Below are 26,350 nucleotides of genomic sequence, written 5' to 3'. Positions count from 1 at the left end.
GGCCAAAGCTGGGTGGCCACCAAGGGGTCATGCATGGGCTGTTCTGGGGGTCCTGGGGTGTGGGGGCAGGCTAGGCCCAGGCTCTGGTGCAGCAAGGCTGAGGCTGAGACATCGTGGCTCCTGGAGACGTCCTCAGATTCGGGGTGTCTGGGCCAGGCGGCAGGCAACAGCAGTGACCAAGGCTGCACCTTTGCCAGAGCCATCCTCCGACTGCCGGAAGGTGACCTTACAGCGAGGGGCCAGGTCCCGCACGGTGGCCTCCACCAGGCGGGAGAAGCTGAGAGGATGGAGGCTGGCGTGAGCCTAGGCCAGCTGGCCCTGCCTCCCTGCCCAGCCCAGGCTCCCACACTCACTGGGGGTGCAGCTTGTAGAGGGTCCCGTCCACTCCTACGGTCACTGTCAGCTCCTCCAGGCCCCGGTTCTCACGGATCTTCTCCACCACAGCAGCCACGCCTGCCCCACAGAGCTGGGCGGCCCTCCGGGACACTGCCTGGCACACCTCTCGGACTATCAGGGCGTCATCTGAGGTCAGGGACAGCCCCAGACCCTGCAGGATGTCTCGGACCTTCCGCAGGGCCGGGCTGTCGCTGGGGAGCAGACAGGGTGGAAGGCAGAGAGGTGGGGTCCTGCATTAGCAGCCCCCACTATGACTCCTCTCACATCTCCATCCTCCAGGGCGCCTCCACCCCCCACCCCCAGCACTCCATCCACTATGGAGATAGGCTCTTTTGGGAAGCAGGGGAGGTGGATGTACGCCACAGGCACCTTTCAATCTGAGATAGAAACTTGGTCTTAAAGATGCCTCTGGCCTGTAGTTGCTGGGTCTGCTGGCCCTGGAACAGCACGCCAAGACGGGTCAAATGCAACAGGATGTGGCAGACAATCTCCCCCAAATACATGCCGCTGATCAGCTTCTCAAATCTGTGTAAACGTGTGAGTGTGCACACACAGGGCAGGGGACTTCATCACTTAATCTGCTGCCAGTGCCGGCCGCCACCAGCCCCGACTGCCTGGGCCCAGCCCACCTCTGCCTGCCAGGGTTGATGGACGCCCCATCCACACTAGCGTCAAAGTGGGTGCTGAGCACACCCAGCGTGCCGTCATCCCCAAAGGCGCCCCACTCCATGTTGATGCACATGTGGCCAGAGTCCCCATCCACGCCCGCCACATTCTGGAGCTCCTCCATGTAGCAGGCATTGGTGCCTGTTCCTGCAGAGGCCAGACCGCATGAGACCCATTCACTGGCAGGGACCAGGCCCCTCTGAGCTCTTCCCACTCCCAGACAGCACAGCTGGGCCTCTTTCCTGACCGCTCCATCTGCCCACACTCACCACTTGTCACCTATCTGGTCCTGGTCCTCCTTCCTTCCCGACGCCCTGCCATTAGTGCCTCTGCCATGCTAGCCCAGAATGTTCTTTCTAGAATGCCCCCTCAGTTATGTCATTCCCCTGGAAGCATGACAGCTCTCCACTGTCTGCAGTGAGAAGCCCCAGCTCCCGGGAATGGCCTCCCAGGTCCTCAAGCTCAGAGGTGCTGGGCCAGGAGCTGGGAACCTAGTGAGAAATGAGCTGCAAGGAGCCCTACGGTCTGGCCAGAGGATGGGCAGTGAACAGCCAGCTTTGCTGCCACCTGCATGGGCCCTGGGAGAAGCACAAAGAAGAGCACAGGGAAGCCCAGAGGGTCGAGAAAACTCTGGAGAGGAGGTGATATTTGAATAGGGCCTTGATGTCAAGAAGCACAGAAAGGAAAAGACACTCCAGGCAGTAGGCCCACCCTGGGTAAACGTGTCTCCTTCCTCTTCCCAACACATGTTCAGTTCTAGGCAGGTGGCCTCCTTGCTGGCCCCACCTGGAATCCATCCATCTGTTATTTATGCACATGGAGATCTGGGTGTGGGTTTGCTGACTGCCTGCCCCGTGCCAGGTCACTGGGGGGCCACTATGTGCCTCATGTTCTAAGACACCCACATTGAAGGAGTTGTGGGGAGCTCTGCTCCCCCGCCGAGCCAAACCCTTTCTTTCCAGGCTTTGTTAAGTCCCCTTCATCCCTGGACTGCTTCCTTCCTGATCTTGGCCCTGTCGGAATCCAGCCACCCTGTTTAGAGTCAGGGTCACCTCTCTCTAACTGCCACCTGCTGCTCTGGGCTCAGCTCCCTGCTGGGCAGTCAGTTCCAAGAAGGCAAAGATTCCCCTTCTTTTACATGTTTTCCTGCCCCTTCATCCAGCCCACAGCTGGCCACAGCGTACGTGCTTAATAAAGACTTAAACCTTGGAGCGTCTAAGCCTTCCCAGTTCATTGCCTGGCCCCCACTCAGTCCCAAACTTGGAGTGCATGCCCTGAGCCAGGCACACATGACATTTACCCCTCTCACTCATCCTCACGATCCCTTAAGACAGGCTTTATCGTTATGTCTATCTTAGAGATGAGGAAACAGGCTCTAGTGATGTGCCCAAGGTCATACAGATAGGGAAAAAACCCTACCAGTTGCTGTCCAGCCAATTCTGACCCATGGCCACCTCATGTGCGTCAGAGTACAACTGTGCTCCATAAGGTTTTTCAATGGCTGATTTTTCAGAAGTAGATTGCCAGGCACTTCTTCCAAGGTGCTACAGGGTGGACTCGAACCTCTAACCTTTCTATTAGCAGCTGAGTGCATTAACCATTTGCACCACCCAGGGACTCCATACAGACAGAAATGGCAATGTATTTCCATTCAAATTTGTATGACTCCAAAGCTCAGGTTCATTTTACAGATGGACAAACTGAGGCTCAGAGAGTTTAACTGACTGTGAGTCAGTGGCTGAGCTGGGCTAGAATCCCAAGTTCCAGACTCCCGGCCCAGTTGTACTTTCCAGGGCCCCACTGAATCACATAGGAATGATCCCACATCCCCAACACCAGCGGACAACCACCCTGAGGACTCAACATCGGGCAGTGAACTAACAGGCGGTAGGGGCACAAAAGAGCAGGGCCCCTCCTTACCGACGATGAGGCCAACCTCACAACGGGGGTCTTTATAGCCACAGGACATCATGGTCCCCACCGTGTCATTGACAATGGCAACCACATTCAGCTCCACTGCCTGCACACGAAAAGATGCTGCTAGTTGCTGGGCAACGTGGTTGTCATGGCAACCGGCGTTGGACCCAAAGGTCTCTACTGCAGAGGGGCCCCCTCTCAGGAAGCGGGAGACCCTTTGCTTCCCCCCCAAGGCCTGCCACAGCCCCCCTGCCCAGGGACCCATGGAGGCAGGCTTCTACTTGTCTGCGCCTAATGGCTTCCCGCAACAGAGCCACGACGTCTTGGCCCACACAGTCTGACGCGCTGAAACCCTTGGTCCAGTTCAGGAGGATGCCCTGGGGTGGGACAGAGAAGGACAGGAAGCTGGAGGCCCCTTACAGCAGTGGAAGCTCGCTCTGCCTCCCCAAAGCCTGCTTTGCCATATGGTCCAAGGCCTGCCTTCTGTCCCTTTCCCTTTCCCCAGGAGACTTTCAGTGTGGAGAAACCTATTAATAAGCACCAGCCGAGCCTTCTATTATCAGTTCCAGGATGCTCAGGTGGTCTGAGGGTTTAAGACGTTTGCCCAGATAGAATGGCCCTGCGTATTTGGGTTAGGAATGAACACAGCCGGGAAAGTGAGTGTTGTGTGTTTGAGAAGAGAGGACAGAGAAGGCTCAGAGGTCCCAATGACAGCAGATTTCGCTCTTGCAGAAACAGCTGGGGAGAGTCACTTGAGAGGCGGGAATGCACGGAGTTGGGAACAGAGCCTCGATCATGGGAACTTAGCTCTTGTGTTCCAGAGACGAGTGTATGACAAGTGGGAATGCCAGAACCCAGTCACCTGGGCAGAATAGGGGGCAAGACCGATGAGTCTCTATTGTAGGAAATTGAGCTTAAATAGTGAGCTTAGCAACAAAGGGTGTGACTGCACTTAGGAATGGTCTTTTATTGGCATGCTTCCTCTGAGGGAAGGGCAGCAGAGTGGAACAGTTCCACGGCCATTAGTAGAAAGTGACTGCTCTGCCCCAAGCAGGAGCTGGGGAGGAGGTCTGGACATCTTTGGGGCAGGATATTTTAGAAATATTAATCAACGTGTTTCCCCAATGATATTTCCTAGTACCCCTTTTTCTGTTTTAGCAGCAACTAAGGTGTTCTATGGAGACTTGGTGGCACAGTGGTTAAGCGTTTGACTGCAACCAAAATGTCAGCAGTTTGAATCCACCAGCTGCTCCTTGGAAACCCTATGCGGCAGTTCTACTCTGTCTTATAAGGTCACCACGAGTCAGAATTGACTCAATGGCAATGGGTCTTTTTTTTTGTTTTTAAGGTGTTCTGAGCTCATTGTCTCAAACACAAAAACCAGAGGGAGTGAGAGGATGAGGGGAGAGCCAGTCTGGGGGAGGCCAGATCACGAGGAGTAGCAGAGCTGTCTGCTCCCAGACAAGATAAAGACAGCCCAGTCTGGGGAAGGGGAGGTGGAGGGAAAGCCAGAGCCAGGTTTGTGGAGGCCACCAAGAAGATGTCCTGTGCCCTCCCACCCTAGGCTGAGCCCCAGTATGGGGAGGAGGCAGAGAGATTTTCGTGGTCTGAGAGCAGAAGAGGCCTCTGCCCACCTTCTCCAGGTAATGCCCAAAGAGGTGTGAAGACCTGAGAGAGAAAGTGGCACAGAGGAATCCAGACAGCTGGGACCCGGGCCATCTCCCTTGTTCCCACGTGTCCGCATGCTGTATACAGCAGCAGGATGCTATGCAGCTGAGAGGGGCCCAGGTGGTATCCCAGAAGAGCACCTAGCTGGGAAGGGGGTCCCTGAATGGATCAACATTAAGTCATCACCCCTCCAAAACCTGGGGCTCAACATGGGGATTAAGTTTAGTTACAGGAAAATGAATGAAGCTGTGCTTCGTGCACACCTGGCTCTGTACCCCAAGTTGCACCTGCTTTTCGCACCTTACAAGGACTAATCAAAAAGAGTGAGCCAACTGCATGACCCAAAGGACCACCGTGTCAGAGAAAGCTCAGAGTAGTCCCAGGTCAGAGAGGTGGGCACAGGGTCAGACAGTGGACACTGCCCAAAGGTGGGTGGTGTCCAGATGGTTAGAGCTGCCCAGTGACCACAGGGGTCTCAGAAGGCAATGGATGGGTGTCCAGGAAGAAACTGGGAAGGGAGAAGGAGAGTCCTGCTAGGTCTGTATTGTAGCCCCCACGCGTGCCTACTGAGAATTTATCATACACAGGTGTGCGCTGAGGGAGTGCTGCACTCAGACCTCTGCCTGCTGCTCTGCTGCCCTAATCGGATACCCAATGCGGAGCCAGGCCTGTGTTGACCCCTCTAGACACACAGCCAGCACCACGCCCCACAGGGCACAGGCCAGGGCACCATGCTATGCCTAGGATGGTCACCTTGCCCTCTCTCAGCCCCGTGTCTTGCCTGCCTTGAGACCAAGTGTCCCCACCCTGCGTCCTGGCTCTACTCTCTTGCTCATTTGTGGCCCCTGTGGGCATCATGTCCTTTTCCACCCCAGACTTCTTCATGGCCCTGGACTCTGGGCCATTTTATCATGTACCCTCCACCTGGGGACACTGAAGCCAAATGCAAGTGAAGCCCAGCAGTGCCTCTGTCCGCCCCACCCCCCAGCCCAGGCTGCTCACACCCCTCTCCTGGCCTCCTGCCCAGTCCATTAAGGGAGGCCTTGGGAATCACTTTCCTGGGCCTCCCCTCCCTCACCTGGTCCAGGCCGAGCTGCCTGCATGGGAAGGAGAAGGTGAAGCCCAGGGGGAGGCTCTGCCCAACCAGGCCCTTCTTCTGCTGAAAGTCCACGATGCAGTCCACAATGTGGTCGAAGAGCTGCAGGGGTGGCTGGGTCAGGCACTGGGCCCCGCCTAGCCATCCCCCACCCCAATGTCAGGCCCGGGCTGTAGGTACCTGCTGCCCAGGGCCCTGGGCCATGAGCTCAGGGATGGTGTAGACCTCGCTGGTGATCTGCACGCCTGTAGCGGCCACACGCACCAGGAGGACCCGGAAGTTGGTGCCCCCCAGGTCCAGGGCCAGGAAGTCCCCACGCTCTGTGGGCCAGAGACCCTCAGTGCCAGGACAAAGCTGGTCACACGCTGGAACCCCCAGGGGCCCATGTCCCAGCCCCACACTCAACCAGGTCTTACCGCTGCCGTCAGGTACGGCACGGACGTAGGTGGGCAGCATGCGCAGGGAGGAGGCCTCCCCACGGAGCCCCTTGGCCATGGCCTCCTGCATCTGGACCTGCACTGCTGCCAGTTGCTCCCGGTCTAGCCGGAACGGCACCAGTGTCTCCTCCAGCAGGCGCCGGTTGGTGGCCAGGCGGGTAACCACGGCGGTCACCACTGCCACACCCCGGCCGCCACCATCCACAGAAGGGATGAAAGAGACACCACACTCAGGGGCCAGAAGCATCACTGTCTCCTTCAGGAGGCCGAGGAAACTGCAGACACATGGGCGCACCGGCTTGACACCACCACTCCGACCCCCAAGCGTATCACTGCAAACCAGTTCCATCCCAAGGCCGTTCAGGGCACCAACCACACACAGCCCCTTCCGTGAACACACAGAGGGAAGCAACAGCTCCTCCTTCAGCCTCTCTGGCTGCCCATCGCCTCCTCAGACTCTCCTCCACTTGGGTGCCATTTGTACCCCGGGCCTTCACAAGCGCACGTAGGTGTGGTACATAGGGGAGCCTTCATGTGTGTGTCACCACACACGCACACTCACGCCACCTGCTCACAAAGGACTGCGCATTCACAATACCTGGGATGTCGCTCAAATACTCGGCCTCCGGTGGCCACGGCGATCTGGAGTGCATGCTCCTCCCGGCTGTGCTGTAGGCGGCCGAGGATGGCAGCCAAGGCGGCGGCGCAGAGGCGAGCGGCTCGCGTGGTCACAGCCGCGCACACGCGCTGCACGAGCTCCACGTCCGAGGCCTCTGGACTCAGGCCCAAGTTCTGCAGGACGGCAAGGACTCTGGCTGTCCCGGCTGAAGGGCTGGGGAGGAATAGGGTGCTGGTTTGGGGCTCGGTACCCCAGAACTTCCCAGTTTCCACCCCCAACAGAAGCCCATGGCTACTTTGGGGACAGAACACTGGGCCTGGCCCAAGACCCCTGCTCCCTACTCACTCCTCCATCTCGGCCACGTGCTCCAGGGCCACGCTGCCTTGACTCAGAAGGGCAGGGGAGGTGCATCCTCCAAAGAGGAGCCCACGCTGGGCCAGGTCAACCAGCACCAGTCGCACCAGCTCGCCCAGGTGCAGGCCCCCAATCATCTTCTCAAACCTGGAGGTGTGAAGGACAGCAGAACAGAGCCTTTCCTAAGCCCTCAACCCACCAGGCCCAGCCTTCAAAGGCCCCCACAAAGGGTTCATTTTCTGAGGGGTCTCCAGACAGGAGGCTCCAGAAGCAAACAGCCTCCCAGGAGGCAAGTGGGTGCCTGACCAGACCCTGCTGCCCCCCTGGACTGAGTTAGGTTCAGGGGCCTCCTGGAGGAGCAGTAGGACCCAAAGGAAGGCAGGGGATACTTTGTTCAGTTACCCCCCAGCCCCCAACTCCTGCCAGCGCCAGCCAGAGTAAAAGGCAGTGGGGGGAGGTCAAGGATTGAGGACTCAGGGTTCTAGAACCTTGAGCCCTTCCTTCCTAGAGCCCAGCCAGGGCCCCCAGGGAGCACCCTGGAGACCCTTAGAGCGAGGCAGAGGGCTAAGGGCCTGAACACAGGGGGACAGGCAGAGCCCAGGACTGAGGAGCAGAGCAGTGGGGGGGCCCAGAGCAGAAAGGCAAGGTCTCTCCAGTTCACCTCTGGGCACCAGGATCCAGGGACTCCTGGTCCAGGGCATGGTCAAAGGAGGTCAGCACCGGCCCCAGGGCTTCATCATCGCAGAAAGAGCCCCACTCGATACTGACGCAGACACTGCCCAGGTCCTCACCCAGCACTGCCACATGCTTCGTCTCCTCCATGTAACAGGCCTTGGTGCCAAGGTCTGGCAGAGGCAACCCAGTCAGAGCTTGCTCGCCAAACAGCCACCCTCGCTGCCCCTGCCCACCTTCACGAATGGCCCCGCTCACCTACAAGGAGCCCGATTTCACACGGCCCAAGCTCCGGGTCACAGCCCATCATGGTTCCCACCGTGTCGTTCACCACAGCAACTACGTTGAGGCTTGGGGCCTGCACAATGGAGAGGGCAGAGGCCGGGGTCTGGGGGATGGGTGAGGCAGGACTGCCCAGTGTGACAGAGACGCCCAGGCCCATGAGACAGCTGTGCATGTGGCCCACACTTTTCTGTCTCACATATATTCTAGGCCCCACCCTAAGGGTGTTCCTCTCTCCCACACCCACCTTTGCTCTTCCCTCCTGAACTCAGGCTCTCAGGGGTCCTGTGGCTCCCAGCCTCAGCTATCACTTCAGAGCAACAGTGTTCCCCACAGGGCCGAACTTGAGCATTCACTGACCTGAGGCATTCACTGGCTTTGCCCTCTGCCTGGCCTGGCTCCCCAAGTCCCACCTTCTGAGCCCTGACTCTCACCTCTGCTCACAGCCAGCCCAGGCAGGTCTGGCTTTCTCAAGCATCCAGCCTCTTTTTTCATGTGCTGTTCTTGAAACCAGATCACCCTGTCCTGCCCCAGCTCATGCACCCAGCAAACTTCTCCTTCAAGCCTCTGCCTAGGTAGCAGGGGTTCCCTCCCCAGTGCCCCCACAGTCACTCAACAGTGACAAACTTATATGGGAATGCTGTCCCCACTAGACTGGGAGATTCTGGAGGACAGGGCTAAAGTCTTTTCATCTTTGCTTCTCCCTAGGATCCCGAACATTTATTTGACCTTTCTTAGTCTCAGTTTGGAGTCTTTGGGTCGTACAAATGGTTAACACATTTAGCTGCTAACCAAAAGTCTGGAGGTTCAAATCCACACAGAGGTGCCTCAGAAGAAAGGCCAGGTGATCTATTTCAAAAAAATCAGCCATTGAAAACCCTATGGAGCACATTCTACTCTGACACACACATGGGGTCACTATGAGTCAGGGCTGACTCCACAGCAACTGGTTTTTAGCCTCAGTTTCCTTACCTATAAAATGGAAATAGTGCCAACTTCTCCCCAGGGTTAAACTGGATAAACGGTATGAACAGAGGAGGAAGCTGCTGCGCAGGGTGAGGGTCAGTGTTGGAACGGGCACTCCCAGAAGCACGGACTCAGCCTGTGTGCCCCAGGCCCGGGACCTGACCACGTGGGCAGCCCTCCCAGCGTACCTGCCCACTCACCCCTTGCCTCTCGATGGCATCTCTCAGCAACTGGACTACGTCCTGGCCTTCCACATCACTGCATCTAAAGCCCTTAGTCCAGGAAATGAGGATGCTCTGGGGGCAGAGAAGCCGAGTAACTCCTCCAAAAGTCTTCCTGGGGCTGTGTCCCCTTCCACCCATTGCCCTGTGCCCTCTCCACCTCACCCTGTCCAGGCCCGTCTGGTGACAGGGGAAGGAGAAGCTGAACCCAAGCGGCAGACACTGGTTGCTCACGGGGAGTGCCTCCAGGAACTTGGTCAGGCAGCAGGCGGCAAAGTCAAAGAGCTGAAGGACACATGGGTGCTCAGCTCTGCCATTGTGTGTCCTCCCCCAACCCCAGCCCCAGGCCCCAGAGTCTAGGCTGGGAAATGCTCACCTGCTTGCCAGGGCCCAGCATCACCTCTGGGGGGATCACAAACTCCTGGCTCCTGGGCTCCACCCTGTGCCCCTCAGTGCCCGTCAGAGTCACCCACAGCACACGCACCGAGGCCCCTGTGGCCCCCAGCTCCAGCACCACAAAGTCTCCCTGCTCTGGGGAGAAGCAGATCACAGAAAGGCATGCAGAGCCACTGCCTCTTAGAAACACTCCCATGACTGCAAAGTCTGGTCAGGGGGCCTTAGGAATGGTGACAGGAATAAGGGACTCCCCTCCCCAAACCAGCACCCCTCTTCCAGGCCTGGCCACTCACCGGTGCCATGTGGGGTGGAGCCCACATACGTGGGCAGCATCCGGACAGCAGGGGCAGGGTCATTCTGCCCCATCAGTGCCTGCTCCATGGAGCCTAGGAGGCTGGTCCGGATCTGCTGGAGCTGTGCCACCGTCACCGTGAACTGCTGCAGGCATGTCTGCACCTGGGAAGAAACAGGCTGACATCCAGAAGGGAGCCCTGCAGGCCTAGCCAGTTTCCCCGACTCCAGCCACGTGGAGGCCAGCGCTGTCCAACTCCCCCTCCTCACCCCAGTCTAGGCAGTGCCCTCCCTCAGCTTCCAAAAGGGCTCAGCCAGAGCCCTGCTGAAGCCCCTGAGCCTTGCCAGCCTCCCCCCTCCTCCCATCCTCATACACGCTGGCACTCTTGCCACTGACAGCCTGCCTCAGCTCTGTGTCTGTCTGTTCGCAGAGGCTCTATTCAAAAGGAGGGCCCACTTTTCTCTTCCTCCTTGGGTCAGTCTTGCTCAGCGCCTTCTCAGCTCCCACTGCTCCACCCACCCCCTTCACTTTGGATTCAGGGTTTGGCAAGGCCGTCCTCCTGTCACCCCACGACTGACCCCCTTCTCAGCCCTGGTATCCAGAGGCGGAGCTGCTCGGGAAGCAGTTGCTGAATGAGTGGGTGAATGAACAAGTGCATGAGGAAATGTCTTCAAGTTCAAGTGTTCCCTCTCCCAGTGCACTCTTAGCCCCCGAGCCTGATCAGGCCCAGCTGGCTGAGTCTGGAGCTCACACTGCAGAAGATAGCCCTCAACCAGCCAGACCTTCTGACAAATAGCAACTGAGCCTCTGCTGCATGCCCAGGACTAGTCCAAGCACTATCCACAGCATAACCAGCCAAGTCCTGGTCTTGTAGAGTTTGTATTCCAATGTAGGAGACACGAAATATGCCAATAAACACATAATGTGGTTCTGGGAGCAATGATGGCTATTAAAAACATTGTTTTTAATTTAAAAATGCAGAATTACAAGTTAGAAAGTGACCAGGGGAGGGAGAGATATTTTTAGATAGTTGGTCAGGGAAGGTCTCCCTGGAGGGGTGACCCAAGCGAAGGGACAAGCCATTTGGAGCTCTGGGGGAGAACACAAAGGGATTTTCTTCAGAGCAAGAGATGGATTTGGGGAAAGAATGGGCCAGGATGAATCAGAGGCTGGAGGGAGGGGCAGGAAAGCAGGGAGGGCAGAAAGTAGGGCAGCCCAGGTTCTCACTCCACCATAAGCCCATAGGGAGGGTGCTCCAAAGTCCTCCAGCACCTCACCTCTGTGCACAGAAACCTCCCTAAAGTCATCTCTCCCAGCCTTCAAAGAGGTCCCAACAGCCTCTATGGATTCATGGAGGGCTTAAAGCTGTCAACAATTTCATTTTACTTGGATCAACAATCAATGTCCATGGAAGCAGCAGTCAAGAAATCAAACGATATATTATTGCATTGGACAAATCTGCTGCAAAGGACCTCTTTAAAATGCTAAAAAGCAAAGATGTCACTTTGATGACTAAAGTGTGCCTAACCTAAACCATAGTCTTTTCAGTCACCTCATATGCACGCAAAAGCTGAACAATGAAAAGAAAAACAGAAGAATTGATGTATCTGAACTGTGGTGTTGGAGAAAAATACTGAATATACCATGAACTGACAGAAGAATGAACAAACCTATCTTAGAAGACATACAAACAGAATGCTCCTTAGAAGCAAGGATCATGAGACTTACTTTGGACACACCATCAGGAAAGAACAATTGCTAAATAAGGACATCATGTTTGGTAAAGCAGAGACTCAGTGAAAATGAGGGAAACCCTCAATAAGATGGATTGACACAATAGCCATAACCCTGGGTTCAAACATACCAATGATCATGCAGATGGTGTCGGACTGGACAACTTTTGTTCTGTTATATATAAGGTCTCCGTGAGTTGGAGCCAACTTGATGGCAACAAACAACAACACAGCCCCAGGACTTGGTCCTTCCTGATGTTAGACTTTCCAAGGCTCCCAGTCCTTCAAATTCCACTTCCTGTCTCACACAATTCCTTGCCACGATCCCAATTCCATCCCAATGACCTGCTGCCCCAAACTGGTCCCGAGCTGTGAAATACCGACTCAGGCACCTGGATAATGAAGCAGCTCCTGAGAAAGCCAAGGAGGGGAGGCTGCCTATGGTGAGAGATGAAGACGACTCAGTCCCACCCCCTGCTTTGTTGAGAGAAAGGGAAACAGATCCCTAAAGGAGGCAAATGATCTCAACTGTCATGCCAGATATACAGTTATGCACTTGAGTTACAGTAGATGCTTCCAGCAGCCAGGCACACTAGGAGGTGTGATTCCTATGTTTACAAACAAGGAAACTGAGGCTCAGAAAGCAGACTTCATCCCCCTAGCCTAAGCAGCTATTAAGGGGCAGGATGTGCATTGAACCCAGATCTGTCTGCCTGCAAAACATTATAAGAATTAGCAATGTTATTCTTCGATGGTTATGAGGGTGGGGAGGGAGGGTGAGGGTTATTTACTAACTAGATAGTAGATTTAGAATTATCTTAGGTGACGGGAACGACAGCACACACAACAGGGGTAGTCAGCACAACTGGACTAAACCAAAGCTAAGAAGTTTCCTGAATACAATCAAATACTTTGAGGGACAGAGTAGCAGGGGTAGGGGTCTGGGGACCATGCTTTCAAGGGACATCTAGGTCAATTGGCATAACGAAGCTTATTAAGAAAATGTTCTGCACCCTACTTCGGAGAGTGGCATCTGGGGTCTTAAAACCTTGCAAACGGCCATCTAAGATGCATCAATTGGTCCCAACCACCTGGAGTAAAGGAGAATGAAGAACACCAAAGACACAAGGAAAGTATTAGCCCAGAGACAGAAAGGGCCACATAAACTAGAGACTTCATCAGCCTGGGACCAGAAGAACTAGATGGTGCCCGGCTACCACCAATGACCGCCCTGACAGGGAAAACAACAGAGCGTCCCTGATGGAGCAGGAGAAAGGTAGGGTGCAGAACTCAAATTCTAGTAAGAAGACCAGGCTTAATGGTCTGAATGAGACTGGAAGAACCCTGGAAAGCATGGGCCCTGGATTCTCTATCAGCCCAGAAATAAAACAATTTCCAAGGCCAACTCTTCAGACAGGGACTGGACTGGACTGTGAGACATGAAGTGATACTCATGCGGAGTGTGCCTCTTAGCTCAAGTAGATACAAGAGACTAAATGGGCAGCTTCTGTTCAGAGGTGAGATGGGAAGGCAGAGAGGGTTAGGAGCTGGTTAAATGGACATGGGGAATCAGGGATGGAAAGGAAGAGTGTGCTGTCACAGTATGGGGACAGCAATTAGGGCCACATGACAATGTATGTATAAATTTTTGTATAGGAGACTAACTTGAAATGTAAACTTCATTTAAACTACAACAATAAACAAAATAAAAAAAAAGAATTGGCAGTGTCACCTGAAAAATCACACAATGTCTCCCAAGACTGACAAAGGGTATAGCAAAGAAACCCTATAGGATCTGAGAAGAGGAAATTTACATCTGAGTCCTTGCCCTGCCACTTCCTGGCTGTGGGCAAGTCACACTTCTCTCTGAGCCCCAGTCACCTACTATGCAAAACTAAGAAAATAATAAGATGCAGAAGCCCCCCGATGACAGGGGCCAATCTTGTTCCCTGTTGTGTCTCAGGGCTGCACCAAGCAGCTGGCTTGAGTTGGAAATGCAGGGAGGATTTTCTGAATGAATGGCTGTGGTGGCAGAGGAATTAAATGGGATAATGTATGTGAAAGTTTGAAGTGCTGTTCAATTGTGAGGGGTATTTTATTATTGCTTAATGCAACCAGTAGAGTTATGTGGAAGTCAATGGCTTGGGCAGATGAATGTTTTTCTTCCTTGTCCTCCTGGATGCCGAGAGAGGCTCGAGAAGAGTGGCTGGGAGATGGCAGAGAAGCAGCAAAGCCAGAAGCGGTGCCCTGGCAGACTCTGGGGTGCAGGCACCAGCCAGGAGAAGCTCCTGGAGCATCCCTTTGCCCCTGCCCCTCCCAAGAGAGGGGAGAGACCTCACAAGGAGAGAGATGAGCAAAGCATCAGAGAGTGTGTGGAGTCCATATGGCTTTAGTGCAGGCTCCTCTAACCAAGGGGCTGGGTGGGCTGGGACCCTCCCCGGTCTGAGCTGGTTCCCTCCTCTACTAAGTGGGAATGATAATAGACCCACTTCTCAGAGATGCTGTGAGGACAGAGAAGACAGTACGTGTGAGGTAGTGGGACAGGAGATGCCCAGTGAAATGGAGTCCCCTTCCCTCAGAGCATGGAATCCCTAGGTGGTGCAAACGATTAAGCACTTGTCTGCTAACTGGAAGGTTGGAGGTTCAAGTCCACCCAGGGGCACCTCAAAAGACAGGCCTGACTGTCTACTTCCAAAAAGTCAGCCATTGAGTGAGTAGCCTCTGGGGTCTTAAAAGCCTGTGAGCGGCCGTCTAAGATATGCCACTGGTCTCACTCCTTAGGGAGCAAGGGAGAATGAAGAAAACTAAAAGATACAAGGGAAAGATTAGTCCAAAGGACTAATGGACCACGACTGCTATAGCCTCCACCAGACTGAGTCCAGCACAACTAGATGGTGCCCAGCTACCACCACCGACTGCTCTGACAAGGATTACAACAGAGGGTCCTGGACAGAGCTGGAGAAAAATGTAGAACAAAATTCTAACTCACAAAAAAAAGATCAGACTTACTGGCTGACAGAGACTGAAGAAACCCTGAGAGTATGGCTCCCGGACACCCTTTTAGCTCAGTAATGTAGTCATTTACAAGGTTCACCCTTCAGCCAAAGGTTAGGCAGGCCCATAAAACAAAACGCAAGTAAAGGGGCACACCAGTCCAGGGATAAGGACTAGAAGGTATGAGGGGACAGGAAAACTGGTAATCGGGAACTCAAGGTCAAGAAGGGAGAATGTTGACATGTCGTGGAGTTGTTAACCAATGTCATAAAACAATCTGTGTACTAACTGCTTAATGAGAAGCTAGTTTGTTCTGTAAACTTCCATCTAAAGTACAATAATAAAAAAAAAAAAAAGTCAGCCATCGAAAAGTCTATGGAACACACTTCTACTTTGAAATACATAGAGTCACCATGAGTTGGAGTCAACTCGACAGCAATCGGTTTGGTTTTTTTCCCTCGGAGCACAAGGCACAGCCAGCCTGGACAGCCTGATTCTGTGCCCCTCTGGTGGTTAAAAGATCTGGGGATTGGAACAAGACTCAGAGAGGCTGGGCTGGGCTCTGACCACATATGGTTAACTAATCTTCTTCTCAGATCACCAGGTAAAGGGAGCCAGGGCCAAGACCAAGGGAAATTTGGTGCTCCGTGAAGTCCTCCAAAGCCAAAGGGAATGAATTGTCTTTATACTGCAGGTGTAAGTCACAAAGCCAGCAGGGCATATGTGGGACTGGTGAATGGTTTCAGGAGATGATGGCAGGCCTGGAGCGAGTCCTGGCTGGGCAGTGTGAGATGCAGTGAGGGGTGATGCCCACAGTTTGGGCAACAAGCCTGGTCGAGTGGATATCAGGCCAAACTGGAAACTAAAGAACCCTTTAATGAATGGGCCCTGCTCTTTGCAGGTCCTTTATCTCTGTGAGCTCATTTCATCCTCACAGAGATAGGAGGATTAGACTTTATTCTTCTTCATTTCACTGATGGGGAAGCAGGGATGAAGAAATATGTGATGGCTTACTCAAGTGCTTCCTGCTTGGGGGTACGGTATGCGAGGGGCTCTAGATCTTGGTCAAGATGGCAGAAAAAAAGAGAAGGTCACTTCTGTGCTAACCTTGGGCAGGTGGCGACTGTGCTGGATGGAAACTGCAGAGAGGGCCCAACACTAACATCATCTGTGGGTGCCTGACAGAAGTGGCCATGAGGAGGAGAGGGAGATAGGAGCAGGAGCAATTACAGAAATGGGGAGAGGTGGGGCTCAAGGCACAGCTTTTAGCAGAACACCTTGGGTAACATGTGAGCAGTGATGGAGGGCCATTTCCAGACAGTGTCAACCCCTTAGAGTTACCCTGAGGGGTAAGGTGGTGAAAGCAACACATCTGGAGCTGAAACACCTCAGCTCAAGCCCTGTCGTGCCTTTAATTCACCTGTCACTTCACCTGTCTATGCCTCCTCTTCACATCTGTAAGATGAGGAGGTGATACCCACCTTGCAATTGTCTGGAGTCTCAAAAGAGATAGATCATGACCAGATATGAAAAGCTCAGTAAATTGTAAAGGGCTGCATGGGACATGGGGATGACCCCAGGGCCCACAGCACCTTTGGCCAATCCTGCATTTGACTGGAATAAGCATGAGACAGACCCCCGGTGCTGAACTTACCAGGTTGGATCTGTCCGAGGATTGGGGCGAGCCCTCCAGGGGGCAGCCTGAGGCTCCACCCCTGTGCCCGAGTCCTGCAGGCCCATTGGAGTCCATCTGGTTCCAGTCCACTTGGCTTCCTATGGGAGAGAAGGGACGGTGAGCCTCTTACTCTGTAGGCCCAGCAGGCTGTGATCTAGGCCCTCAACTTCCTTCCGTCTGAGGGAACAGGAAGGAAGCTGCGGGCAGAATTCAGAACCTCTGAGTGTCACAGATCCTTTAGTAATCAGCCAGAAGGCCCTTGTTTTCCAGAAACATGTGCAATGAGAGCACTGGGAAGGCTAATTTCCAGCCCAAATGCCATTCATTCATTGTCATTCCTTCACATTCAGCTGTCCCTTCCTGTACCATGCCCTCAGGGACCTAGGCCTTGCCAGCCATCACAGTCCAGTTGACACAGACTGTGATAGAGGTGGACACCAGTAGCAGATGACATTCTGCTAAGCTTGGGAGTGGTTAGAGACAGTCTAGAGGTTTGGAACGAACGGTTTGAGATCAGAAGGGGCCAACGACCAGCTGGAGAAGTCTACAAGGCTGGACTTCGAGGGTCTTTATGCCAGGCTAATGTGCATGAAGGAGTTTCTGGGTGGTGCAAGTAGTTAACGTACTCGGCTTCTGACCAAAAGGTTGGAGGTTCAAGTTCACCCAAAGGCATGTCAGAAGAAAGCCCTGATGATCTACTTCTGAAAAATCAGCCATTAAAAAACCTATGGATTTAGCAACAAAAAGACAAATAATCCAATGAAAAACTGGGCAAAGGATATGAACAGACGCTTCACCAAACAGGATATTCAAATGGCCAACAGACACATGAAAAGATGCCCAATGTCATTAGCCATTAGAGAAATGTAAATCAGAACCACAGTGAGATATCATTTCACTCCTACTAGGATGGCTAAGATTAAACACAAAAAAAAGGAAAATAACAAGCGTTGAAGGGGATGTGGAGAAATTGGAACACTCATCCATTGCTGGTGGGAATGTAAAATGGTACCACCATTGTGGAAAACGGTCTGGCGGTTCCTCAAAAAACTAGAGGTAGAGGTGCCATATGACCAGTAATTCCACTCCTAGGTATATACCCTAGTGATCTAATAGAAGTGACACGAACAGACATACGCACACCTATGTTCATTGCAGCACTATTCACAATTAGCAAAGAGATGGAAACAACCTAAGTACCCATCAACGATTGAATGGATAAGTAAAATGTGGTACATACATACAATGGAATACTACTCAACAATAAAGAAATATGAATCCCCAAAACATCTTAAAATGTGGATAAACCTGGAGGACATTATGTTGAGTGAAATAAGTTAATCACAAAAAACAAATATTGTATGTTCTCACGCTTATGAAATGATATGAATAGGTAAAAACACAGAAACTAATGTTCATTAGCGGTTATGAGGGTGAGGGGAGAGGGAGAAGTACTCTCTAGGTAGTAGTCACTTTATGTTTCTAGAATGGGGAAAAAAACAACAAAAAAAACAAATGAACCTGTTGCTGTGAGTCATTTCTGACTCATAGAAACCCTATAGGACAGGGTAGAACTGCCCCAATACGAGCAGCTGGTGGATTCGAACTGCAGAACTTTTCTGGTTAGCAGCCGACTACTTACTCACTACGCCACCAGGGCTCCATAGAATGGGAAAGGTGGCACCAAATATGGGTGAAGTTTGCACAGCATGACTGATGTAACTCATGTCAATAAGCTGTACATAGGGAAAAGGGTAAATATTCAGTTGTGTACAGTTTTGAAACAATTTAACAACAACAAAAAAAGTGGAGGCTACAGATGCTGACACTAATTAGACATAACCATTCACATCATGGGATTAGTTCTCTTGGTTTGGGGGCTTAGGGCCTGGTCTCATGGGACAATCCAGTCAATTGGCATAATAGAGTTTTTAAAGTTTATGTTCCACCTCCCGGTATGGTAAGTGGTGTCTGGGGTCTTAAAAGCTTATGAGCAACCAGATAAGACACAACTATTGGTCTTTAATCGTCTGGAACAAATGAGAAAGAAGGAAACCCAAGAATCAGAGAAGGAACTGGACTACAGGACTGATTGTCTGCATGAACCACTGCCTCCCCCACCTTGAGACCAGAACTAGAGAGTGCCCGGCCACCACTACTGAACGTTCTGATCAGGAACGCAAAGCAATAGATGAATCCTGATAAAAAGGGAGAAAAATGTGGAACAGAACTTCAAATTCTTAAGGAATCCAGCCTTACTGGACCTATTGAGGCTGGAGGTGTCCCCGAGACTATGGCCCTGAGTTGCTCTTCAAACCTTGAATTGAAGCTATCCCCTAAAGTCACCTGTGAACTAACAGTTTAGCCCAAAGAGTAAAGATGATCACCCTTGAGTATTCTGTTTATTAAAAAAAAAAAAATTATCTATATAGAACCAAAGGGTCAACAGCTATTTTAAAGCACAGATGAGAAGTTTGTGGGGGAGGCCAGGGAGATTAAATAAAGGGTAGTGAAACAACAAGAACAGAAATAATGAGAATGTTGACGTAATGTGAAGAATGTAACCAGTGTCGCTGATCATGATGTCTAGAAACCATGGCATGGGTGTGGGTTTTGCTGAGTATATTTTCACCAAAAATAAATTTAAAAAAAGAAAATGGTAAAGAACAACAACAACAACAAAAAGCCTATGGAGCACAGTTCTACTCTGATACACATGGGGTCAATATGAGTCAGAGTTGACTCTACAGCAAATGGTTTAATTAAGGTGTATGACTGTAATCCTGAAGGCAGTGGGGAGATATGGACAGGGTGTGTGGCATGGTGGATCTGTGTTTCAGCAAGCAGTTCCACTAATGGTGTGACTTTGGGTAAGTAGGTTAGAACCTCTTTAAATTTCAATTTCTTCATCTGTAAAACAGGAGGAAATAATATCTCCCCTCACAAGGATGTTGTGAGAATTAAATGGATTAACACCTGGGAACATGCTTTATGAGATGTAATGTGCAATGCAAATGCTGGCTCAGGGGGTGCTTTTGAAGGAGCCATGGTACAGAGAAGACTGAACCTGCACTCAGAGCCCAAGACCCCGCTCCCCGCAAAGCAGCCACTCGAGCTCTCTCAACCCCTCGGTCTCAGTTTCTTCATCTGTGAAATGGGGATCAACATATGCCACAGGGTTGTGCGGGGTAAAGGAGGCTTATCAGAGTATGCCTTCAGAGTTATTTAGCTGAATGTAAATCTAAATTCTATGAGCTTCAATGTCTTCTTCCAGAACATGAATAAAATCAAGTTCTTGTGAGGATTAAAAGAGGTAATGGTTATGAAAGTCCTTTGCAGACTGTAAAGGACTGTGGAAAGGTCAGGTGTTTTGCTCACCCCAGCTAGAGGTGGTATTGCTCTTCCAGGAAGTCCCCAAGGGCGCCGTCGGTGATTTAGGGTCCTTCAGAGGTGGAGGAATAGAGAAATGTACTCCACTGAATCCCTCCATCTCTCCTTGTAACGCCAAAACTTTCAGAAAGATAGTGCTGCGACCCTCCCACCCTCCACCCTCACATGGTCACCTGTGCCTCCTCACTGCCCTCCCCCAGCATGTGCAGCCATGAGCCATTCTCTTCCCTGCACAGTTCTCTCCTCGCTTGGCCTCAGTGGCCACAGCCTGTCCCAGGTCTCCTTCCTCACTGAGTCTCTTGCAGTCTTCGTCAGTAACCCCTCTGTGTGTTTCAGCAAGCGGTTCCACTAATGGAATGCGTGGGGTTCCAGGTTTCTGTTCATGGCCCACTTCTCCACACTCCTTCTTTGGCACCCACCCCCAAGGTTTGAATAAAGCGTCTGTGTGAGGGCTCCCCAATCCCCTCTGTCCTGAGCCAAATCCTAAATTTCATCATCTGTAAAACATCACTATCCGAGAACTGGATAGGCACAGCAAACTCAATAGTCAAAGCCATGCTCGTTTTCTCCTTCACTTTCCCCACAACTCTTCTCTTCTCCATCTTGGCTAGAGGCATCAGGAGAGGCGTGCTCACGTACACAGCAATTGGGGTTGCCTGTATGTATCCCTGACCCTCGTGTCTCTGTGGAATCATTCTCAGGATCTGTGGACAAGTGCCCCTGCGTGTCCCTGTTTCCACTGCCACTGCTCTCTACCTTCCTCATCTGATTATTCCAAGAGACTCCTGACCGACACCTCTGCTTCCAGTCGGTCTTCCTCCCGCCCCACACCACTCTCAACACATCACCAGTGACTGTGCTATAGTAGATACTATCATGTCATTCCCCAGCTCTATCTCTCCTACAAGAGGATGCAAACTTTCACATTGTGATGGCTCCCCACTGCTGAAAAAGTTCAGAACTCTCTATCGTGGCATCCGAGGGCCCTCCTGATCTGTCCTCATCTAAGCCTCCTCTCCTGCATCCTCTAGCCACACTGACTACAAGCTGCTTGTAGTCTCCTGCGTTCAACCCATTGTTCAAGCTGTCCCCTTAGTCTGTAGGGCTACCCCTTACACTGCATTGTCTGGGCCATCTCTGTATCTTCAGGGCCCAGGATGGGGTTTAATATAAAAACCAAATCAGTTGCCATTCAGTCGATTCTGACTCATAGCGACCCTATAGGACAGAGTAGAACTGCCCCATAGGATTTCCAACGAGCGGCTGGTGGATTCAAACTGCTAACCTTTTGGTTAGTAGCCAAGCCCTTTTAACCAGGTCCATAGTGAGCGTTCCTTCTGAAAGCCATCCTGGGGACACTGCTTAGGACAGAAGCTACCACCCAGGACCTTTCCAACCTCCACTTCCTCCAGGATGGGCCAAGCAGGAGGGACAGGGCTGAGGGGTTGGGGTAAGGCCTTACGTTAGAGAAGCAGTAGCTGGTCACTGTCCTTAGGCCTGAGTTCTTCTCTCAGTGTGAACCATCCCAGTCACCCTGGTCTGCACCTAAAAGTGAAACCCAGGCCCCACCCTCTTTCTCACCACCAATCAACAGCTGATTTAGAGAGGTGCACTTCCTTCCAAGTCTGCTCTACAAGGCACCCAGGGTAAGCAGAACTGTAGTACAAACTTGAACAGGATGCCCATAGGAAGTAGGAGCCCTGAATTAAGGACTCGGGGACATCCCCTTAGCAGTGCTGGGAGCACTCATACTACAATCACTGAGTTTTGAGGTGGTGACTATGGGGACCCCGAAGTCTGTAAAACATGCCCCTGGAAAGAAGCAGGAGGAGCCTAGTCAGGGGAATGCACAGTACAATAGACAAGTTTCCAAAATGTGGCAGTGCTGGTGAGCAAAAGGCTGTGCGGGAACCCAAGAGGAAGAGAAAAGAGTGGGCAAGCAAGCTGAGCGAAGTCGTCCTGGACAAAGAGAACAGCATGTACAAGATCACTGGGCATTAAAGTAGGTGCACCTTGGTTGCAGCTCCAAGGGCCTAAGAGGACACATGTAGGAGGGGTATGTGGTGGAGGAGGCACAGCCAGCCTGTGGAGCCAGTGTTTACTCTGTAGGCCAAGGGGTCGTAGGCGCACACATGGGCCTTCTCTGCTGGAAGGGTAGAGGAGGCTCAGGTTCAGTGGAGCTGTCAGCTACCAGCTGTTTATCCTGGGGTGCTACAGCATCTTGGGGCACCACTGAGACCACCATAACAGAAGACTAGACATATGGCAACATTCTTCGTTTCAGGAAAATTGGTGGGCGCTTTAAAACCTCGGCTACCTCATCAGTGGTAACCCTACAATTACCCACAGACAGTAAATGACCTCCACGTGACACCTGGCCAGAGATCAGGGAGGTGGTGCTGTACCAGTTTAGGCATGACTGGGCCTGGAAGCAGGCCAGACGCGAGCCCTGCTGACTGGGCACTGGCCAGCATATCGGCTCCGAAAGGCAGGCAAGTCCCAGGGTGGGTGGGGAGAACAGAGCGGTCTGTTGCCCAGTGTAGCTTGGGAACTATCCCAGTTGTATGCCACAGTAACCTGGACTGTGGCTCTAGCCTTTCCTGTCCAGTTGGAAGAGAAGAGGAACTGAATATGAAAGGTCCAGCAGCCCCAGCTGAGATTTCAGCCTTTCTTACATTTGTGTAGTTGGAAAAGGAACTCAATGTGAAAGGTCCAGCAGCCTGGGCTGTGGCTCCAGCCTTTCTCATTTGTCTAGATGGGAGAGAAGAGGATCTGAATGTGAAAGGTCTAGCAGCCCATGCTGTTAATTTCAGCCTTTCTCACTTTGTGTAGTTGGAAGAAAAACCGAATGTGAAAGGTCCAGCAGCCCAGGTGGTGGCTCCAGCCTTTCTCAAGTTGTGTAGTTGGAAGAGGAACTGAAAGTGAAAGGTCCAGCTGTTATTGATGCTGACAGCCAGAATTTGCAGTTTTCCAAGCCAGGGTGAGGGGATGCCCCTGATGAGCATTACCAGGGCTCCACGTTGGTGCTTCTGGAAGTCCTGTGTCCATTCTCCCAGGAGCAGGGGTCCTGGCCCCCTAGTCGGTGTGCAAGGGACAATCTGTGATAGGGTGCACGGAGGGGTGGCAGCCTGGGCTTTAGGTCTGTGAGCAGCTGTGACAGCCCTGGCCATGGCAGAGGCACAGCAGATGCCAGCAGTTCTCTTCCAACTCCAGATGGCCACTGACCAACAAGGGAAAGGGGAGGCTGGCAAACCCCCTCATAGCCCCTCAGTGCCAACCTCCAGCTGTCCAGAGAACTGAGGAATGGGGAGAGACATCAGCTGGACTGAGGGTGGGCAGCAGCTAGAACCCCTGCCCCAACCAACTGGGCTGGGTGCCCAGGGCCGCCTGCTCTGAGCTGCCCACAGGCTTGCTTTTCCCAGCCCCCAGAGTGCCCGCAGCCAGGCCCACAGCCTGCAATGAGCTCTCCCACCGTCCCCTCCTCGCACTTTATACTTGGGATTCCACAGCGCTCACATGCATCACGTGGTTGCCCGGTGCTGTCTTTGTTCATGCCGGTCTGTCTGGAATGTCCTCCCTTTTGCCCTCTCCAGCCTTCTCACCTGACTTTTCCTGCATCCTTTAAACTGCAGCTCAGTCATGACCAATGCTGGGGAGCCTTCCCTGACAAGCCCTCCTGGGCCTGACCCCCACTGAGTCCGGCCTGCCTTACTGATCCCATAGTATCTTGGCCTTCTGTGTATCACTGCATTTGCAGCAGCTTTTTGAAATCACCAATGTGTTTGTCTTCCCCTTGTGCTGTGGGCTCATCTTTGGAGCCCAAAGGTCCAGTTCTAGGCCTGACATGGAATAAGTATGGTTATTTTTGTTAAACTGAAAAGCCCTCCCTCAACCTCAGTAGCCCAGGGCTTTTGAAACAGGAAATAAATCACCCTTTCTTGCCTTCCTGGTGCATGTGATTTTAGCAGCCTCGCACCTCTTGTTTGTACGTTCCTCCATTTTCCCATTGCTAAATGCCATGGTTTGAATTATGCCCCCCCAAAAATGTGTGTATCAATTTGGCTGGGCCATGATTCCCAGAATTGTGTGGTTGGCCTCCATTTTGTGATTGTAATTTTATGTTAAAGAGGATTTGAGTGGGATTCTAACACCACATTTACCCAGGTCACATCCAATGTAAGGGGAGTTTCCCTGGGGTGTGGCCTGCACCACCTTTTCTCTCTCAAGAGATAAAAGGAAAGGGAAGCAAGCAGAGAATTGGGGACCTCATACCATCAAGAAAGCATTGCCAGGAGCAGAGCACATCCTTTGGACTGGGGTCCCTGCGCCGGGAAGCTCCTAGTCCGGGGGAACTGATGAGAAGTCCGAGAGAGAGAAAGCTTTCCCCTGGAGCTGATACCCTGAATTTGGACTTTTAGCCTACTTACTGTAAGGAAATAAACTTTTCTTTGTTAAAACCATCCACTTGTGGTATTTCTGTTAGAGTAGCACTAGATGACTAAGACAGTAGCCATCATTTACTACCTGCTCCTCTAAAACAACATTAGGGCCAAAGCTGCCCTGCCTCACAGGCAACAATGAGCCCATGATAAACAATAAAGTAACCCAAATCTAGAATTTCCATTGAGTCATCAGCTTTGTGGCTTGAGTGGGAAGCAGAATATAGTACAGACAGCATGATTTCTGGTGTCAGACAGACCTGCGTTTGAATCTTACCCCACTTGCCAGCTCTATGACCTTGGGCAAGTTTCTTGGCCTCTCGAGCCTCCCTGATGACTCTACTGACAACTCACAATGCTGTACCACGTTCAGAACAACTGCTGCCTGTACTCGCTGTCTTCTATGTGTTAGGTCCTTTCTACACGTTATCTTCGTCTTTAGAACCCAGTAAGCATGAGTTTCCCCATTTTATGGATGAGGAAACTAGGTCTCAGGGAGGGTAGGTAACTTGAATGAGAAGCAGGACTCAGACTCAGGGTGACATGATACTCTTTCTACTGACTTTGCTGCTTCACTGTTTGCCTAATGTTTCTCCCTCAGGACTCCTAGGATGAGGAAAATAAGACTGGACAAATGGGCAGCTCTTACCAATGACAGCTGGGGAAGGCTGCAGGGGAGGGGTTGCTGTTGTTCCCTTGACTCCCCATTAGCTCATAACTAAGCCTGCCCATTCATGGTCCTGCTGGGCCACCCCCTCCTGCAGTTGACCCATGTTCTAGGAAGCCTGCTCAATTCTAAGCTAAATAATTCTGGAATCTGCTTTATCCCTTTTCTTATTTTCAGGCAGAGAGATAAACACACTATCCCCTGTTTACAGAGCTCTACCTCCAATAAATCATCATTTAATGAGAGAAGACTAGTGAGAGTTAAGCTGATGGGAAAAACTGATAAACTACCTTCCATCAGAAGGAAAACAGGAAAATAATCAATACTACAGTCAAAACATAGCATTTTCTTTAGGACCAAAGAGCAGGGGCACTGTGGTATCTCTGCCATGGACAAAGAATGGTTTTATTTATCCCTCTGAGCCTTTGTTTCCTGATCTAAAAAATGGGGATGATAATGCTTACCTCACAGGGCTGCTGTGAGGCTTAAATAAAGGAATATATATTGCCTGGACCATAGCAGTTGCTAAAAAAATAACAGCTATTACTTATGTGACACTGGCTGCAATGTCGGTATCATCCAACACCAAGACAGTCTACAAAAGAAACATACTGTGAGCCCACCATTTGTGTTATTCTAGCTCAAAGAGCTTGTGTGCAAAGGGACCTAAGCAGGAAACAGTGGTTTAAAGGCCTGCGCTGTGTCTTCCATGCCCGCTCATTTTCATTTTAAAATAAAGGAACAGGTAAGTTTGGACTTAAGTCAGAAGCCAGGAGAGTCTGAGTGGTGTCCCTGTCTAAACTGTCCAAAGAGGCTTCTTGGTCAGCAGCCACCTCCCATAGTCTTTCACTGCATCTTCAAATCAGCTCTGGCCAAAGCTAGCTCTCCTGACACCCTTTCTTCCGTTATGTCCCATGGTCGCCACAAAGTGTCCTCTCTTGGTGAAGTCTATGCAATGCTCTAGTAATGTCACTGAAATAGAAGCTACTTCCTGTTGCTGCTATGACCTTTGGCAGTAAGGAGAACCAATCTCGATTTAACAGATAAATAAGCCTGGCATCCCCACTGGCTAATCTAGAAAGAAAAAAGAATTGCAGAGGAACTAGTAACAGTGTTCACTTACGAATTCTTGGGAAGAATGACAGGACCAAGGTCCTATTCTCTGGCCGAGAATTCTTAACTGGGCAAGAACAGCAAGACGAAGTTACGGGGAAGTGAATGGTACAGACAGCAGAATAAACAGTAGGATTCAATACCCCTGGCAGCTTCCAGAATGATGTCAGAGAAGGTCGAGGGAATAACCACGCAGTGTTTAGAATTGTGCATTACACATTCAATGAAGATAGTGGGTATGTCAAAGATCAGTAATGGCATTCATTCAGAAACATGTTAATTTATGAGTCTGAGAACTACCTCCACAATTAAAATATCCGAGTCCTGAACCCCAACAACACAGAGGCAAAAAAAGAG

At 51.7% G+C, this 26,350-nt stretch overlaps 1 protein-coding gene across 1 annotated transcript; it reads right to left on the bottom strand.

The window, feature by feature from the left end:
• Nucleotides 1-37: 37 nt before the first annotated feature.
• Nucleotides 38-16,513, bottom strand: HK3 (hexokinase 3). Its single transcript, XM_023726418.1, has 18 exons — nucleotides 16,364-16,513; nucleotides 9,984-10,146; nucleotides 9,671-9,825; nucleotides 9,460-9,579; nucleotides 9,274-9,369; nucleotides 8,084-8,183; nucleotides 7,815-7,998; nucleotides 7,145-7,300; nucleotides 6,779-7,012; nucleotides 6,160-6,455; nucleotides 5,924-6,063; nucleotides 5,726-5,845; nucleotides 3,261-3,356; nucleotides 2,983-3,082; nucleotides 1,026-1,209; nucleotides 766-921; nucleotides 354-587; nucleotides 38-277 (listed from the first exon to the last, which is right to left on the bottom strand). Exons 1-18 carry the CDS (start codon nucleotides 16,457-16,459, stop codon nucleotides 133-135), a joined length of 2,775 nt encoding a protein of 924 aa, XP_023582186.1. The 5' UTR covers nucleotides 16,460-16,513; the 3' UTR covers nucleotides 38-132.
• Nucleotides 16,514-26,350: the final 9,837 nt, after the last annotated feature.

This window comes from Trichechus manatus, unplaced genomic scaffold, assembly GCF_000243295.1.
Source record: "Trichechus manatus latirostris isolate Lorelei unplaced genomic scaffold, TriManLat1.0 scaffold00011, whole genome shotgun sequence".
Taxonomy (NCBI): domain Eukaryota; kingdom Metazoa; phylum Chordata; class Mammalia; order Sirenia; family Trichechidae; genus Trichechus; species Trichechus manatus.
This window is presented reverse-complemented; position numbering and strand designations above follow the sequence as displayed.